Source organism: Hypomesus nipponensis, chromosome 15 (genome assembly GCF_054491055.1).
Source record: "Hypomesus nipponensis isolate SF chromosome 15, ASM5449105v1, whole genome shotgun sequence".
NCBI classification, from domain to species: Eukaryota; Metazoa; Chordata; class Actinopteri; order Osmeriformes; family Osmeridae; genus Hypomesus; species Hypomesus nipponensis.
This window is the reverse complement of record NC_140375.1, coordinates 19134367-19150167: the sequence shown is the minus strand read 5'-3', so window position 1 is coordinate 19150167 and position 15801 is coordinate 19134367. Positions and strand designations below refer to the sequence as shown.

The window sequence follows — 15801 nt, the reverse complement described above, 5'->3', positions numbered from 1 at the left end:
TTTTGTTTTATGTGGTCGTCCAAACTGTTTGTAGGCCTCGTTGTAGGGGGCTATAGTCACTTCTAGACGCATTTCAACCGTTTCTCACGCAGAGAAATAAGGGATTGTCTTGTCCCGCTACATACAATTAATGGACGAGGCGCAGGCATACTGAGGGAAGACGTCTGCCGAAATGATAGTCTCGAGTTGTACAGAGTTAAATGCCTATCAGAAAACATCACCAGCAACCCTCCTCAGGCGACGGTTTCTAGAACGATTTGATATAAGACATTCTCTGATTTGAACGGCGCGAGCTGAGCTCTATTGGACGGGTGAGCGTGCTGGGTCGCATGCGCACTGAGCCCCAGCAAACAGCGAGGAGGCTCGAGCAGCAGGCTGGAGGGTCAGAAGACGGACGGCAGACAGTATCGTTAGAACGGTAAGCGTTATCAATCAACTACCGGTAATATGACATCGAAATAATTATTTTTAATGCTAACGCCATTAGTAGGCTACGTAAATAAGTACTTATAACCACAGATAAGTTCGTGTTAGCGATACAGTCGAGGATGATCTCAGTCCTAAGTCAAGTAAATAAAACAAAAGCGCTTTATATTTCGTAATTGTTTTTCCGAATAAACGATTTTGTTTGATATCAAGACCGTGTTCTTATGGTGGTTCTAGTTACGCAAGTGGGTCGTCAGTGCCTTGGCAGTGCAAGTAGGTGAAGTTGAGTTTTCTTACTCCTGCTTCCTAAGTGGCCACTCAGGGACATCAATGCATCTTATTATGGCTACTTAATGATTCTTACTTTATTACATATTTAAAAGAAGGCACAGGCTACCATTTTACCATTCACAAACTGCAGCCAAACTTGATTGGGCAACTTGCCCCCATGAACCGCTCTAATAACACCAGGAGAAAAACACAAATTAGTCATTATGTAACGCCTCTGTGCGAACTAATATAGTCTGAGTGATGGTTGGGAAATGATTGTCATTACTTTGTCCCGCGGGTGATGGATAATGGGCCCGACTCATGAAACATAACTATCTCAGAATAGGTATTTTTCTAGTCAGTGATAGGTTTGTGTTCTGTTTTTTGAGGTCTTAAAGCAGTTGGTTCTGTGCCAGTTACAGACTTGACTAGTGTTAAACCAGGAGAGAGTGTCAACAACCACCACTACCTCACCTCCACCTGTTCCCCTCCCCCTGTTCCCTTCCCTCCTCCCCCTGTTCCCTTTGCACCTCACCCTGTTCCCTTCTCCCCTCCCCCTGTTCCCTTCCCTCCTCCCCCTATTCACTTCCCTCCTCCCTCTGTTCTCCTCCTCCCCCTGTTCCCTTCCCTCTTCCCCCTGTTCCCTTCCCTCCTCCCCCTGTTACCTTCCCTCCTCCCCCTGTTCTCCTCCTCCCCCTGTTCCCTTCCCTCCTCCCCCTGTTCCCTTCCCTCCTCCCCCTGTTCCCTTCCCTCCTCCCTCTGTTCTCCTCCTCCCTCTGTTCCCTTCCCTCCTCCCCCTGTTCTCCTCCTCCCCCTGTTCCCTTCCCTCCTCCCCCTGTTCCCTTCCCTCCTCCCCCTGTTCCCTTCCCTCCTCCCCCTGTTCCCTTCCCTCCTCCCCCTGTTCCCTTCCCTCCTCCCCCTGTTCCCTTCCCTCCTCCCCCTGTTCCCTTCCCTCCTCCCCCTGTTCCCTTCCCTCCTCCCCCTATTCCCTTCCCTCCTCCTCCTGTTCTCCTCCTCCCCCTGTTCCCTTCCCTCCTCCCCCTGTTCCCTTCCCTCCTCCCCCTGTTCCCTTCCCTCCTCCCCCTGTTCCCTTCCCTCCTCCCTCTGTTCCCTTCCCTCCTCCCCCTGTTCCCTTCCCTCCTCCCCCTGTTCCCTTCCCTCCTCCCCCTGTTCCCTTCCCTCCTCCCCCTGTTCCCTTCCCTCCTCCCCCTGTTCCCTTCCCTCCTCCCCCTGTTCCCTTCCCTCCCCCCCCTGTTCCCTTCCCTCCTCCCCCTGTTCCCTTTCCTCCTCCCCCTGTTCCCTTCCCTCCTCCCCCTGTTCCCTTCCCTCCTCCCCCTGTTCCCTTCCCTCCTCCCCCTGTTCCCTTCCCTCCTCCCCCTGTTCCCTTCCCTCCTCCCCCTGTTCCCTTTCCTCCTCCCCCTGTTCCCTTCCCTCCTCCCCCTGTTCCCTTCCCTCCTCCCTCTGTTCCCTTCCCTCCTCCCCCTGTTCCCTTCCCTCCTCCCCCTGTTCCCTTCCCTCCTCCCCCTGTTCCCTTCCCTCATCCCTCTGTTCCCTTCCCTCCTCCCCCTGTTCCCTTCCCTCCTCCCCCTGTTCCCTTCCCTCCTCCCCCTGTTCCCTTCCCTCCTCCTCCTGTTCTCCTCCTCCCCCTGTTCCCTTCCCTCCTCCCCCTGTTCCCTTCCCTCCTCCCCCTGTTCCCTTCCCTCCTCCCCCTGTTCCCTTCCCTCCTCCCCCTGTTCCCTTTCCTCCTCCCCCTGTTCCCTTCCCTCCTCCCCCTGTTCCCTTCCCTCCTCCCCCTGTTCCCTTCCCTCCTCCCCCTGTTCCCTTCCCTCCTCCCCCTGTTCCCTTCCCTCCTCCCCCTGTTCCCTTCCCTCCTCCCTCTGTTCCCTTCCCTCCTCCCCCTGTTCCCTTCCCTCCTCCCCCTGTTCCCTTCCCTCCTCCCCCTGTTCCCTTCCCTCCTCCCTCTGTTCCCTTCCCTCCTCCCCCTGTTCCCTTCCCTCCTCCCCCTGTTCCCTTCCCTCCTCCCCCTGTTCCCTTCCCTCCTCCCCCTATTCCCTTCCCTCCTCCTCCTGTTCTCCTCCTCCCCCTGTTCCCTTCCCTCCTCCCCCTGTTCCCTTCCCTCCTCCCCCTGTTCCCTTCCCTCCTCCCCCTGTTCCCTTCCCTCCTCCCCCTGTTCCCTTCCCTCCTCCCCCTGTTCCCTTCCCTCCTCCCCCTGTTCCCTTCCCTCCTCCCTCTGTTCCCTTCCCTCCTCCCCCTGTTCCCTTCCCTCCTCCTCCTGTTCTCCTCCTCCCCCTGTTCCCTTCCCTCCTCCCCCTGTTCCCTTCCCTCCTCCCTCTGTTCTCCTCCTTCCTTCTACAGAAGCTGCTTCCCCTCCCCCTGGGCAGGAGGTCAGGGAGCACCTTTTGCCACCACAGGACCACAGCCATCTGGAGAACCTCCCCCCCCCTGAGGAACCATGGACAGTCTAGAGGAGGACCTGTCCTGCTCTGTGTGCTATGGGCTGTTTTCTGACCCGCGCGTCTTGCCCTGCTCACACACCTTCTGCAGATCCTGCCTGGACAACGTCCTCCAGCTCTCCTCCAACATCTCCATCTGGCGCCCGCTGCGCCTGCCGCTCAAGTGCCCCAACTGCCGAAGCATGGTGGAGCTACCGCCTAGTGGTGTGGACGCCCTGCCCGCAAACGTGTCTTTGCGCGCCATCATAGAGAAGGTGAGACCTGGTTCCATCATAGACAAGGTGAGACCTGGTTCCATCATAGAGAAGGTGAGACCTGGTTCCATCATAGAGAAGGTGAGACCTGGTTCCATCATTGAGAAGGTGAGACCTGGTTCCATCATTGAGAAGGTGAGACCTGGTTCCATCATAGACAAGGTGAGACCTGGTTCCATCATTGAGAAGGTGAGACCTGGTTCCATCATAGACAAGGTGAGACCTGGTTCCATCATAGAGAAGGTGAGACCTGGTTCCATCATAGACAAGGTGAGACCTGGTTCCATCATAGAGAAGGTGAGACCTGGTTCCATCATAGAGAAGGTGAGACCTGGTTCCATCATTGAGAAGGTGAGACCTGGTTCCTTCATAGAGAAGGTGAGACCTGGTTCCATCATTGAGAAGGTGAGACCTGGTTCCATCATAGAGAAGGTGAGACCTGGTGGTTCCTGATCAGTGTTGAGCCTCGGGTCTTCCTCACTGTGTCTGCATCACGTTCTCTCTCCTGCGCCTTCTCTCTCTTGTTCCCTCTCTTCCCCTCACTCTTGTTTTCTTCTCTTCCTATCTCATTCTTCCTCCCTCTCTCTCCCCCCTCCTCATCCCTCAGTTCCAGAAGGACCACCACCTGCCCCGGGCTCCCTGCTGTGCAGACCACCCCGGCCAGCCCCTGAACGTGTACTGTGTGCAGGACCGGAGGCTGGTGTGTGGGCTGTGTCTGACCGTAGGGAAGCACCAGGGCCACGCCATCGACGACCTGCAGGCTGCCTTCATCCGGGAGAGGCAGGCCCCGGCCGGCCTGCTGGCCAGGCTGGCTGACCAGCGCTGGGCCCAGGTAACACCTCCCCTCACATCACATTTTTCTCCAACCTTTCCCCTTCCTGTCGCTCAGCTTGTGGGTTGGTCAAGCCTCTGCTTTTTTCACCCAAACACCCCTCCATCCCATCCCCACCTCTCCTACCTACCTACCTACCTACCTACCTACCTACCTACCTACCTACCTACCTACCTACCTACCTACCTACCTACCTACCTACCTACCTACCTACCTACCCCCTCCCTCCCTCCCTCCCTCCCTCCCTCCCTCCCTCCCTCCCTCCCTCCCTCCCTCCCTCCCTCCCTCCCTCCCTCCCTCCCTCCCTCCCTCCCTTCCATCCTCCCTCCCTCCCTCCCTCCCTCCCTCCCTCCCTCCCTCCCTCCCTCCCTCCCTCCCTCCCTCCCTCCCTCCCTCCCTCCCTCCCTCCCTTCCATCCTCCCTCCCTCCCTCCCTCGCTCCCTCGCTCCCTCGCTCCCTCCCTCGCTCCCTCGCTCCCTCCCTCGCTCCCTCCCTCCCTCCCTCCCTCCCTCCCTCCCCCCCTCCCCCCAGGTGTGTGAGCTGGGGGAACAGCTGCAGAAGGAGAAGCAGGACTGTGAGGCCATGGTGAGGCAGGATGGCCAGGTGGTGGAGCAGTTCTTCCAGGGGCTGGAACTCATCCTGGCCCAGAAGAGAGAGGCCTTCCTGGGAGCCCTGGACAGCGCCAGCCTGGAGATCTCCTTGACCTTCGACCCCCTCATCCACCGGCTGAAGGAGATGCAGGTACACGCTGCCTCCAGGGGCCAAGCTGGTTGGTTCCTGGATGGGTATAGCTCTGTGGTAGGGCATGATGCTCCCCCTCTGAAAGACCATGTGCAGACACACCGTTAGTAACACCGTGTTAGTAACATTTACATTAAGCATTTAGCAGACGCTTTTATCCAAAGCGACTTCCAAGTGAGAGCCTTGCAGAAGTGCATAGGTCACTGATCATAACAACGAGATAGCCCCAAACATTGCGGGTAGGCAAATATAAAGCATACATTGTGAAACCAAATAAGTCCCAAAGGGAAGAACAATAAGAGCATGTTGTTAGACAAGTTACAATTAAACAGGAGCAACAAGTCTCTCAATAAGAGTCATTGTGATCCTGGGGGAAACTAACATTAAGTCCAGCCAAGCATTCGTAAGTGCTGTTGTACTCCCGGAACACCGTGTAGAGTAGAGTAACACTGTGTTAGTAACACCGACTCAGGGTTTTTCCTGCATAGAGAACATTTGGGCGCGCGCCTTTTCATCTTAGGCGTGCAATGCATGTCAGAGAATATGTTCTCAATAGTATGTTTCAAGTAGGCTACAGCCAAATCCTCGTTCTGTTTTGATCAATAGTAATCGAGTTGATAAGCGTGTCTTCTTGTCTGATCAATACGCAACTGTGAAGTGCGCAAATGGACAGGGCGGCCAGTAAACTGTCGTTCCACTGCGAGGGCCAGCCCGACGTGCACGAATACACCTGTACAAATGCAAATGAAATTTCCACTCAAAATGCTGACAAAAGTTTGATTAACGATTTCCAACGCAGCCTCCATTGGTGTTCTTAACCTGGAATTATAATATATAGGCTTAGTGTAGGCACAAAGAAAATAAAAGGGAATTGCAGAACACCAGGGAATAAATACATTGATAAAAAAAAAATATATATATATATATGTATATATATTTTTTTTTGAGCACCGAAGACCCATTTTGACCCAGGAAAAACCCTGTGTCTTAGTAACACCATGTTAGTAACACCATGTTAGTAAACTAAGTACTTTAGAATCAAAATGGGATTTATTCGCCATGAAAGTTTGCACAGACAAGGAATTTGCTTTGGCAGGAAGGTGCATACAATAAATATATAGGAATCTTATATGTTTAAATATGAGGTCTAACTATACTAAGGGTACATAAACTAGCAATACTAAGTGGATTTAGAATCTAAATAAAATATAAAATAAAATATAATTTACAATATAAAAATACAAATATAAAAAAAATACTAACCCTCGACTTCCAACTGTAGTCGCTATGGAGCGGTCCCTCTGAGTGGATGTGTGTGTCTCTGACTGTGTGTGTGTGGGTAGAGGGGTGGTTAACCCTGTGTGTGTGTGTAGAGGGGTGGTTAACCCTGTGTGTGTGTGTGGGTAGAGGGGTGGTTAACCCTGTGTGTGTGTGTAGAGGGGTGGTTAACCCTGTGTGTGTGTGTGGGTAGAGGGGTGGTTAACCCTGTGTGTGTGTGTGTGTAGAGGGGTGGTTAACCCTCTGTGTGTGTGTGTGTGGGTAGAAGGGTGGTTAACCCTGTGTGTGTGTGTAGAGGGGTGGTTAACCCTGTGTGTGTGTGTAGAGGAGTGGTTAACCCTGTGTGTGTGTGTAGAGGGGTGGTTAACCCTGTGTGTGTGTGGGTAGAGGGGTGGTTAACCCTGTGTGTGTGTGGGTAGAGGGGTGGTTAACCCTGTGTGTGTGTGTGTAGAGGGGTGGTTAACCCTGTGTGTGTGTGTGTAGAGGGGTGGTTAACCCTGTCTGTGTGTGTGTAGAGGGGTGGTTAACCCTGTGTGTGTGTGTGTAGAGGGGTGGTTAACCCTGTGTGTGTGTGTGTGTAGAGGGGTGGTTAACCCTGTCTGTGTGTGTGTAGAGGGGTGGTTAACCCTGTGTGTGTGTGTGTAGAGGGGTGGTTAACCCTGTGTGTGTGTGTGTGTGTGTGTGTGTGTAGAGGGGTGGTTAACCCTGTCTGTGTGTGTGTAGAGGGGTGGTTAACCCTGTCTGTGTGTGTGTAGAGGGGTGGTTAACCCTGTGTGTGTGTGTAGAGGGGTGGTTAACCCTGTGTGTGTGTGTGTGTGTGTGTGTGTGTGTAGAGGGGTGGTTAACCCTGTCTGTGTGTGTGTGTGTGTGTGTAGAGGGGTGGTTAACCCTGTGTGTGTGTGTGTAGAGGGGTGGTTAACCCTGTGTGTGTGTGTGTGTAGAGGGGTGGTTAACCCTGTGTGTGTGTGTAGAGGGGTGGTTAACCCTGTGTGTGTGTGTGTGTGTAGAGGGGTGGTTAACCCTGTCTGTGTGTGTGTAGAGGGGTGGTTAACCCTGTGTGTGTGTGTGTGTAGAGGGGTGGTTAACCCTGTGTGTGTGTGTGTAGAGGGGTGGTTAACCCTGTGTGTGTGTGTGTAGAGGGGTGGTTAACCCTGTGTGTGTGTGTGTGTGTGTGTGTGTAGAGGGGTGGTTAACCCTGTGTGTGTGTGTGTAGAGGGGTGGTTAACCCTGTGTGTGTGTGTGTAGAGGGGTGGTTAACCCTGTGTGTGTGTGTGTAGAGGGGTGGTTAACCCTGTGTGTGTGTGTGTGTAGAGGGGTGGTTAACCCTGTGTGTGTGTGTGTGTAGAGGGGTGGTTAACCCTGTGTGTGTGTGTGTAGAGGGGTGGTTAACCCTGTGTGTGTGTGTGTGTGTAGAGGGGTGGTTAACCCTGTGTGTGTGTGTAGAGGGGTGGTTAACCCTGTGTGTGTGTGTGTAGAGGGGTGGTTAACCCTGTGTGTGTGTGTGTAGAGGGGTGGTTAACCCTGTGTGTGTGTGTGTAGAGGGGTGGTTAACCCTGTGTGTGTGTGTGTAGAGGGGTGGTTAACCCTGTTTGTGTGTGTGTAGAGGGGTGGTTAACCCTGTGTGTGTGGGTAGAGGGGTGGTTAACCCTGTGTGTGTGTGTGTGTGTGTAGAGAGGTGGTTAACCCTCTGTGTGTGTGTGTGTGGGTAGAAGGGTGGTTAACCCTGTGTGTGTGTGTAGAGGGGTGGTTAACCCTGTGTGTGTGTGTAGAGGGGTGGTTAACCCTGTGTGTGTGTGTGTAGAGGGGTGGTTAACCCTGTGTGTGTGTGTGTGTAGAGGAGTGGTTAACCCTGTGTGTGTGTGTAGAGGGGTGGTTAACCCTGTGTGTGTGTGGGTAGAGGGGTGGTTAACCCTGTGTGTGTGTGGGTAGAGGGGTGGTTAACCCTGTGTGTGTGTGTGTAGAGGGGTGGTTAACCCTGTGTGTGTGTGTGTAGAGGGGTGGTTAACCCTGTGTGTGTGTGTGTGTAGAGGGGTGGTTAACCCTGTCTGTGTGTGTGTAGAGGGGTGGTTAACCCTGTGTGTGTGTGTGTAGAGGGGTGGTTAACCCTGTGTGTGTGTGTGTGTGTGTGTGTGTGTGTAGAGGGGTGGTTAACCCTGTCTGTGTGTGTGTAGAGGGGTGGTTAACCCTGTCTGTGTGTGTGTAGAGGGGTGGTTAACCCTGTGTGTGTGTGTGTAGAGGGGTGGTTAACCCTGTGTGTGTGTGTGTGTGTGTGTGTGTGTGTGTGTGTGTGTGTGTGTGTGTAGAGGGGTGGTTAACCCTGTCTGTGTGTGTGTAGAGGGGTGGTTAACCCTGTCTGTGTGTGTGTAGAGAGGTGGTTAACCCTGTGTGTGTGTGTGTGTGTGTGTGTAGAGGGGTGGTTAACCCTGTGTGTGTGTGTGTGTGTGTGTGTGTGTGTAGAGGGGTGGTTAACCCTGTCTGTGTGTGTGTGTGTGTGTGTAGAGGGGTGGTTAACCCTGTGTGTGTGTGTGTAGAGGGGTGGTTAACCCTGTGTGTGTGTGTGTGTAGAGGGGTGGTTAACCCTGTGTGTGTGTGTAGAGGGGTGGTTAACCCTGTGTGTGTGTGTGTGTGTAGAGGGGTGGTTAACCCTGTCTGTGTGTGTGTAGAGGGGTGGTTAACCCTGTGTGTGTGTGTGTGTAGAGGGGTGGTTAACCCTGTGTGTGTGTGTGTAGAGGGGTGGTTAACCCTGTGTGTGTGTGTGTAGAGGGGTGGTTAACCCTGTGTGTGTGTAGAGGGGTGGTTAACCCTGTGTGTGTGTGTGTGTGTGTGTAGAGGGGTGGTTAACCCTGTGTGTGTGTGTGTAGAGGGGTGGTTAACCCTGTGTGTGTGTGTGTAGAGGGGTGGTTAACCCTGTCTGTGTGTGTGTAGAGGGGTGGTTAACCCTGTGTGTGTGTGTGTAGAGGGGTGGTTAACCCTGTGTGTGTGTGTGTGTGTGTGTAGAGGGGTGGTTAACCCTGTGTGTGTGTGTAGAGGGGTGGTTAACCCTGTGTGTGTGTGTGTGTAGAGGGGTGGTTAACCCTGTGTGTGTGTGTGTGTAGAGGGGTGGTTAACCCTGTGTGTGTGTGTGTAGAGGGGTGGTTAACCCTGTGTGTGTGTGTGTGTGTAGAGGGGTGGTTAACCCTGTGTGTGTGTGTAGAGGGGTGGTTAACCCTGTGTGTGTGTGTGTAGAGGGGTGGTTAACCCTGTGTGTGTGTGTGTAGAGGGGTGGTTAACCCTGTGTGTGTGTGTGTGTGTAGAGGGGTGGTTAACCCTGTGTGTGTGTGTAGAGGGGTGGTTAACCCTGTGTGTGTGTGTGTAGAAGGGTGGTTAACCCTGTGTGTGTGTGTAGAGGGGTGGTTAACCCTGTGTGTGTGTGTAGAGGAGTGGTTAACCCTGTGTGTGTGTGTAGAGGGGTGGTTAACCCTGTGTGTGTGTGGGTAGAGGGGTGGTTAACCCTGTGTGTGTGTGGGTAGAGGGGTGGTTAACCCTGTGTGTGTGTGTGTAGAGGGGTGGTTAACCCTGTGTGTGTGTGTGTAGAGGGGTGGTTAACCCTGTGTGTGTGTGTAGAGGGGTGGTTAACCCTGTGTGTGTGTGTGTAGAGGGGTGGTTAACCCTGTGTGTGTGTGTGTGTAGAGGGGTGGTTAACCCTGTCTGTGTGTGTGTAGAGGGGTGGTTAACCCTGTGTGTGTGTGTGTAGAGGGGTGGTTAACCCTGTGTGTGTGTGTGTGTGTGTGTGTGTAGAGGGGTGGTTAACCCTGTCTGTGTGTGTGTAGAGGGGTGGTTAACCCTGTGTGTGTGTGTGTGTGTGTGTGTGTGTGTGTGTGTGTGTAGAGGGGTGGTTAACCCTGTCTGTGTGTGTGTAGAGGGGTGGTTAACCCTGTCTGTGTGTGTGTAGAGAGGTGGTTAACCCTGTGTGTGTGTGTGTGTGTGTGTGTAGAGGGGTGGTTAACCCTGTGTGTGTGTGTGTGTGTGTGTGTGTGTGTAGAGGGGTGGTTAACCCTGTGTGTGTGTGTGTGTAGAGGGGTGGTTAACCCTGTCTGTGTGTGTGTAGAGGGGTGGTTAACCCTGTGTGTGTGTGTGTAGAGGGGTGGTTAACCCTGTGTGTGTGTGTGTGTGTGTGTGTGTGTAGAGGGGTGGTTAACCCTGTCTGTGTGTGTGTAGAGGGGTGGTTAACCCTGTCTGTGTGTGTGTAGAGGGGTGGTTAACCCTGTGTGTGTGTGTGTAGAGGGGTGGTTAACCCTGTGTGTGTGTGTGTGTGTGTGTGTGTGTGTGTGTGTGTGTGTGTGTAGAGGGGTGGTTAACCCTGTCTGTGTGTGTGTAGAGGGGTGGTTAACCCTGTCTGTGTGTGTGTAGAGGGGTGGTTAACCCTGTGTGTGTGTGTGTGTAGAGGGGTGGTTAACCCTGTCTGTGTGTGTGTGTGTGTGTGTAGAGGGGTGGTTAACCCTGTGTGTGTGTGTGTAGAGGGGTGGTTAACCCTGTGTGTGTGTGTGTGTAGAGGGGTGGTTAACCCTGTGTGTGTGTGTAGAGGGGTGGTTAACCCTGTGTGTGTGTGTGTGTGTAGAGGGGTGGTTAACCCTGTCTGTGTGTGTGTAGAGGGGTGGTTAACCCTGTGTGTGTGTGTGTGTAGAGGGGTGGTTAACCCTGTGTGTGTGTGTGTAGAGGGGTGGTTAACCCTGTGTGTGTGTGTGTAGAGGGGTGGTTAACCCTGTGTGTGTGTGTGTAGAGGGGTGGTTAACCCTGTGTGTGTGTGTGTGTGTGTGTGTGTGTGTGTGTAGAGGGGTGGTTAACCCTGTGTGTGTGTGTGTAGAGGGGTGGTTAACCCTGTGTGTGTGTGTGTAGAGGGGTGGTTAACCCTGTGTGTGTGTGTGTAGAGGGGTGGTTAACCCTGTGTGTGTGTGTGTAGAGGGGTGGTTAACCCTGTGTGTGTGTGTGTAGAGGGGTGGTTAACCCTGTCTGTGTGTGTGTAGAGGGGTGGTTAACCCTGTGTGTGTGTGTGTAGAGGGGTGGTTAACCCTGTGTGTGTGTGTGTAGAGGGGTGGTTAACCCTGTGTGTGTGTGTGTGTAGAGGGGTGGTTAACCCTGTGTGTGTGTGTGTGTGTGTGTGTAGAGGGGTGGTTAACCCTGTGTGTGTGTGTGTGTAGAGGGGTGGTTAACCCTGTGTGTGTGTGTGTAGAGGGGTGGTTAACCCTGTGTGTGTGTGTGTGTAGAGGGGTGGTTAACCCTGTGTGTGTGTGTGTGTAGAGGGGTGGTTAACCCTGTGTGTGTGTGTGTAGAGGGGTGGTTAACCCTGTGTGTGTGTGTGTGTGTAGAGGGGTGGTTAACCCTGTGTGTGTGTGTAGAGGGGTGGTTAACCCTGTGTGTGTGTGTGTAGAGGGGTGGTTAACCCTGTGTGTGTGTGTGTAGAGGGGTGGTTAACCCTGTGTGTGTGTGTGTAGAGGGGTGGTTAACCCTGTGTGTGTGTGTGTAGAGGGGTGGTTAACCCTGTTTGTGTGTGTGTAGAGGGGTGGTTAACCCTGTGTGTGTGTGTGTAGAGGGGTGGTTAACCCTGTGTGTGTGTGTGTAGAGGGGTGGTTAACCCTGTGTGTGTGTGTGTGTAGAGGGGTGGTTAACCCTGTGTGTGTGTGTGTGTAGAGGGGTGGTTAACCCTGTGTGTGTGTGTGTAGAGGGGTGGTTAACCCTGTGTGTGTGTGTGTGTGTAGAGGGGTGGTTAACCCTGTGTGTGTGTGTGTGTGTAGAGGGGTGGTTAACCCTGTGTGTGTGTGTGTAGAGGGGTGGTTAACCCTGTGTGTGTGTGTGTGTGTGTAGAGGGGTGGTTAACCCTGTGTGTGTGTGTGTAGAGGGGTGGTTAACCCTGTGTGTGTGTGTGTGTGTGTAGAGGGGTGGTTAACCCTGTGTGTGTGTGTAGAGGGGTGGTTAACCCTGTGTGTGTGTGTAGAGAGGTGGTTAACCCTGTGTGTGTGTGTGTAGAGGGGTGGTTAACCCTGTGTGTGTGTGTGTAGAGGGGTGGTTAACCCTGTGTGTGTGTGTGTAGAGGGGTGGTTAACCCTGTGTGTGTGTGTAGAGGGGTGGTTAACCCTGTGTGTGTGTGTGTAGAGGGGTGGTTAACCCTGTGTGTGTGTGTGTAGAGGGGTGGTTAACCCTGTGTGTGTGTGTGTGTGTGTGTGTGTGTAGAGGGGTGGTTAACCCTGTGTGTGTGTGTGTAGAGGGGTGGTTAACCCTGTGTGTGTGTGTGTGTGTAGAGGGGTGGTTAACCCTGTGTGTGTGTGTGTGTAGAGGGGTGGTTAACCCTGTGTGTGTGTGTAGAGGGGTGGTTAACCCTGTGTGTGTGTGTGTGTAGAGGGGTGGTTAACCCTGTGTGTGTGTGTGTGTAGAGGGGTGGTTAACCCTGTGTGTGTGTAGAGAGGTGGTTAACCCTGTGTGTGTGTGTGTGTGTGTGTGTAGAGGGGTGGTTAACCCTGTGTGTGTGTAGAGAGGTGGTTAACCCTGTGTGTGTGTGTAGAGGGGTGGTTAACCCTGTGTGTGTGTGTGTGTCCAGGAGGAGCATCTGGACCTGGTGTCTCAGGGCTCCAGGCTGCAGCAGGAGGAGTCGCCCCTCTCCTTTCTGCAGAAGGTGCACGACTTCAGGGAGAGGGTCGAGGCCCTGCTCATCTCCCCCCTGCCCTCCGCCACCCCCCTCTCCATCGCCCCCCGCGCTGCAGACTTCCTACCCCAGCACTGGGCGGCTGTGACAGTGGGTGATCTAGAGGGGGGGCCGGTGCCCCAGGTGTCCTGCTGCGCCCCCCCCGAGGCCCCGGAGCTAGGCTCGGGGGCGGAGGCCAGCTGTCCCTCCCAGGGTCGGGTACGTGAGATCGGGGAGCGTCTCCAGCCTCGCCTGGTCCCCCTGGTCCTGCTGGTCCTGCTGCTGCTGCTGGGGGCCGTGTGGGGGGACCTGTGGGCTCTGGCCTCCTCCCTGCTGAGCCACACGGCCCAGAGGCTGGGCTGGGGACTGGGAGTCTGGGGCTGGGGCCTGGGGGAGGTGGTGTGTGGGGGGCTGGGGGAGGTGGTGGGGAGGTGGAGTGAGGCCCTCTCCACCCTCGGGAAGAACAGCTACCAGCAACTCACTTCCTTCTACAAGACCCTCACCTGACCCTTACCTGACTAATGACCCCTGACCTGGATATAAACAGTTGTAGCCCAGCCCCTGCTGATTCTAACCTCCTGTCTAGGTACCCTGACACCCTGTCTAGGTACCCTGACACCCTGTCTGTCTAGGTACCCTGACACCCTGTCTAGGTACCCTGACACCCTGTCTAGGTACCCTGACACCCTGTCTAGGTACCCTGACACCATGTCTGTCTAGGTACCCTGACACCCTGTCTAGGTACCCTGACACCCTGTCTGTCTAGGTACCCTGACACCCTGTCTGTCTAGGTACCCTGACACCCTGTCTGTCTAGGTACCCTGACACACTGTCTAGGTACCCTGACACCCTGTCTAGGTACCCTGACACCCTGTCTGTCTAGGTACCCTGACACCCTGTCTAGGTACCCTGACACCCTGTCTAGGTACCCTGACACCCTGTCTGTCTAGGTACCCTGACACCCTGTCTGTCTAGGTACCCTGACACCCTGTCTGTCTAGGTACCCTGACACACTGTCTAGGTACCCTGACACCCTGTCTAGGTACCCTGACACCCTGTCTGTCTAGGTACCCTGACACCCTGTCTAGGTACCCTGACACCCTGTCTAGGTACCCTGACACCCTGTCTGTCTAGGTACCCTGACACCCTGTCTGTCTAGGTACCCTGACACCCTGTCTAGGTACCCTGACACCCTGTCTGTCTAGGTACCCTGACACCCTGTCTGTCTAGGTACCCTGACACCCTGTCTAGGTACCCTGACACCCTGTCTGTCTAGGTACCCTGACACCCTGTCTAGGTACCCTGACACCCTGTGTTGTTCAGGGGTAGGAATGGGGTTATGAAATCACATGCAAGCAAATTAACCAACTAAGGGTGGGAATCTTTTGGTACATTACGATTTGATTATTGGGGTCACAAATCGATTAAAAAACGATACACGATTTTTTGCAATTTTTAATCGAAAGATTATTTTAATAAAAAAAAATTGAATTGCGATTCAAATGTGACTTGATTTCCGCCCCCACCCCTAGAAACAACTGTCCTCCCTATTTAAAGCAGACCTGCAACCAGCAGCAACAGTAAAACGCTGTTATTTAAAGAGGTCTGTACTGCAGTAGGCCCTGGTATGTGATATGGGAAATAAAATGCATAATGTAATAAATTCAACGCATTATAGTCAGTTCATTAACACTTTTATCCAAAGTGATATGAGGGCAGGATTTGAACTCGGAACCTCATGATCTTCAGTCAAATGCTCTACCCACCAAGCTATACCTAGCCGTTATGCTGTACCCACCAAGCTATACCTGTCCCCTATCTGTGCCTCTTTACTCCACCCTTCTTGCCAATCAACCTGAAGAGACAGGGTTGTACCCAGCACTGGTTTGCACTGAGCAGCATCCTAGTGTAGTTCATTTTCCAGGGGCGTCGCTCATCCTTGTGAGAAATGTAGCGTTTGCATGCAACCTGGTGCCATATGGGCTCTCTGCAACCTGGTGCCGTATGGGCTCTCTGCAACCTGGTGCCATATGGGCTCTCTGCAACCTGGTGCCGTATGGGCTCTCACTGTGTCCCGTCTCCCACCTGGACTAATGATGCTGAACCCTTAACAGCCAATATGCCTTAACACTGAAACAGTGTTCTTATTGACACACATACCGACCACTGACTGATCATTCAAACTTTAATTGTAATTTCTTCATGTTTCATAATGCGCTTCTGTATCCAGATGTACAGGGAAATGTGAACCCGCAACCTCTCGATTAGCAGTCTATTGGTAACCCTAGACTATTGCTATTAAGAATGCTATTTTTGAAATATTTTCAAAAGAATCTTCTTTCTTGCGAACTCCTACAGCCTTGAGTGTCGAAACATGCAACCATAGCAATAAATGTATTTGTCTGAAGTTAGTTTCTTGTGCTTAATTTTCAGAGATGGGAAGTAACAAAGTACAAATACTTTGGGACTGTACTTACATTTTTCTGGTTTATGTACTATACTTCACAATGTATTTTTCTGACAGGTTTGAAAAAAAGGTTTACATTTTTTTATGTATATATATATATATATGATATAGGAAGATTTCATTATTGATGAGGACTCTACTATACTCTATTGTACTCTGCTTTAACCTATCAAAAAGTTTCGAAAAGTTAGAAATATATTTGACATTTGATTTGTTTTTTGTTTGAAAAAGTGAACATTTTCAAAAAACAGTAAGAAATATGAAAAAGGTTACAGCATTGATAAGGAATCAACTCTGCTTTAATCTACTGGCTTCTCTGTGCTCTCCTTTCACAGTGTGGAAAAAAAACTTGCCCCGAAAGTTGAAACTTTCTGTTAATTATTATAATTCAAGTGGAAGTTGCTGAAGCAAACCAGTCAATGAGG

At 52.7% G+C, this 15801-nt stretch overlaps 1 protein-coding gene across 2 annotated transcripts; it reads left to right on the top strand.

The window, feature by feature from the left end:
- The first annotated feature begins 111 nt into the window (after nucleotides 1-111).
- Nucleotides 112-15316, top strand: trim59 (tripartite motif containing 59). 2 transcript variants are annotated; one of them, XM_084674006.1, is made up of 6 exons: nucleotides 381-418; nucleotides 664-699; nucleotides 3052-3403; nucleotides 4011-4235; nucleotides 4767-4976; nucleotides 12826-15316. In XM_084674006.1, exons 3-6 carry the CDS (start codon nucleotides 3149-3151, stop codon nucleotides 13414-13416), a joined length of 1281 nt encoding a protein of 426 aa, XP_084530132.1. In that variant the 5' UTR covers nucleotides 381-418; nucleotides 664-699; nucleotides 3052-3148; the 3' UTR covers nucleotides 13417-15316. The 2 variants fall into 2 exon arrangements, with proteins under 2 accessions (XP_084530131.1, XP_084530132.1); XM_084674005.1 differs by lacking the exon at nucleotides 664-699 and having other exon boundaries at nucleotides 112-418.
- Nucleotides 15317-15801: the final 485 nt, after the last annotated feature.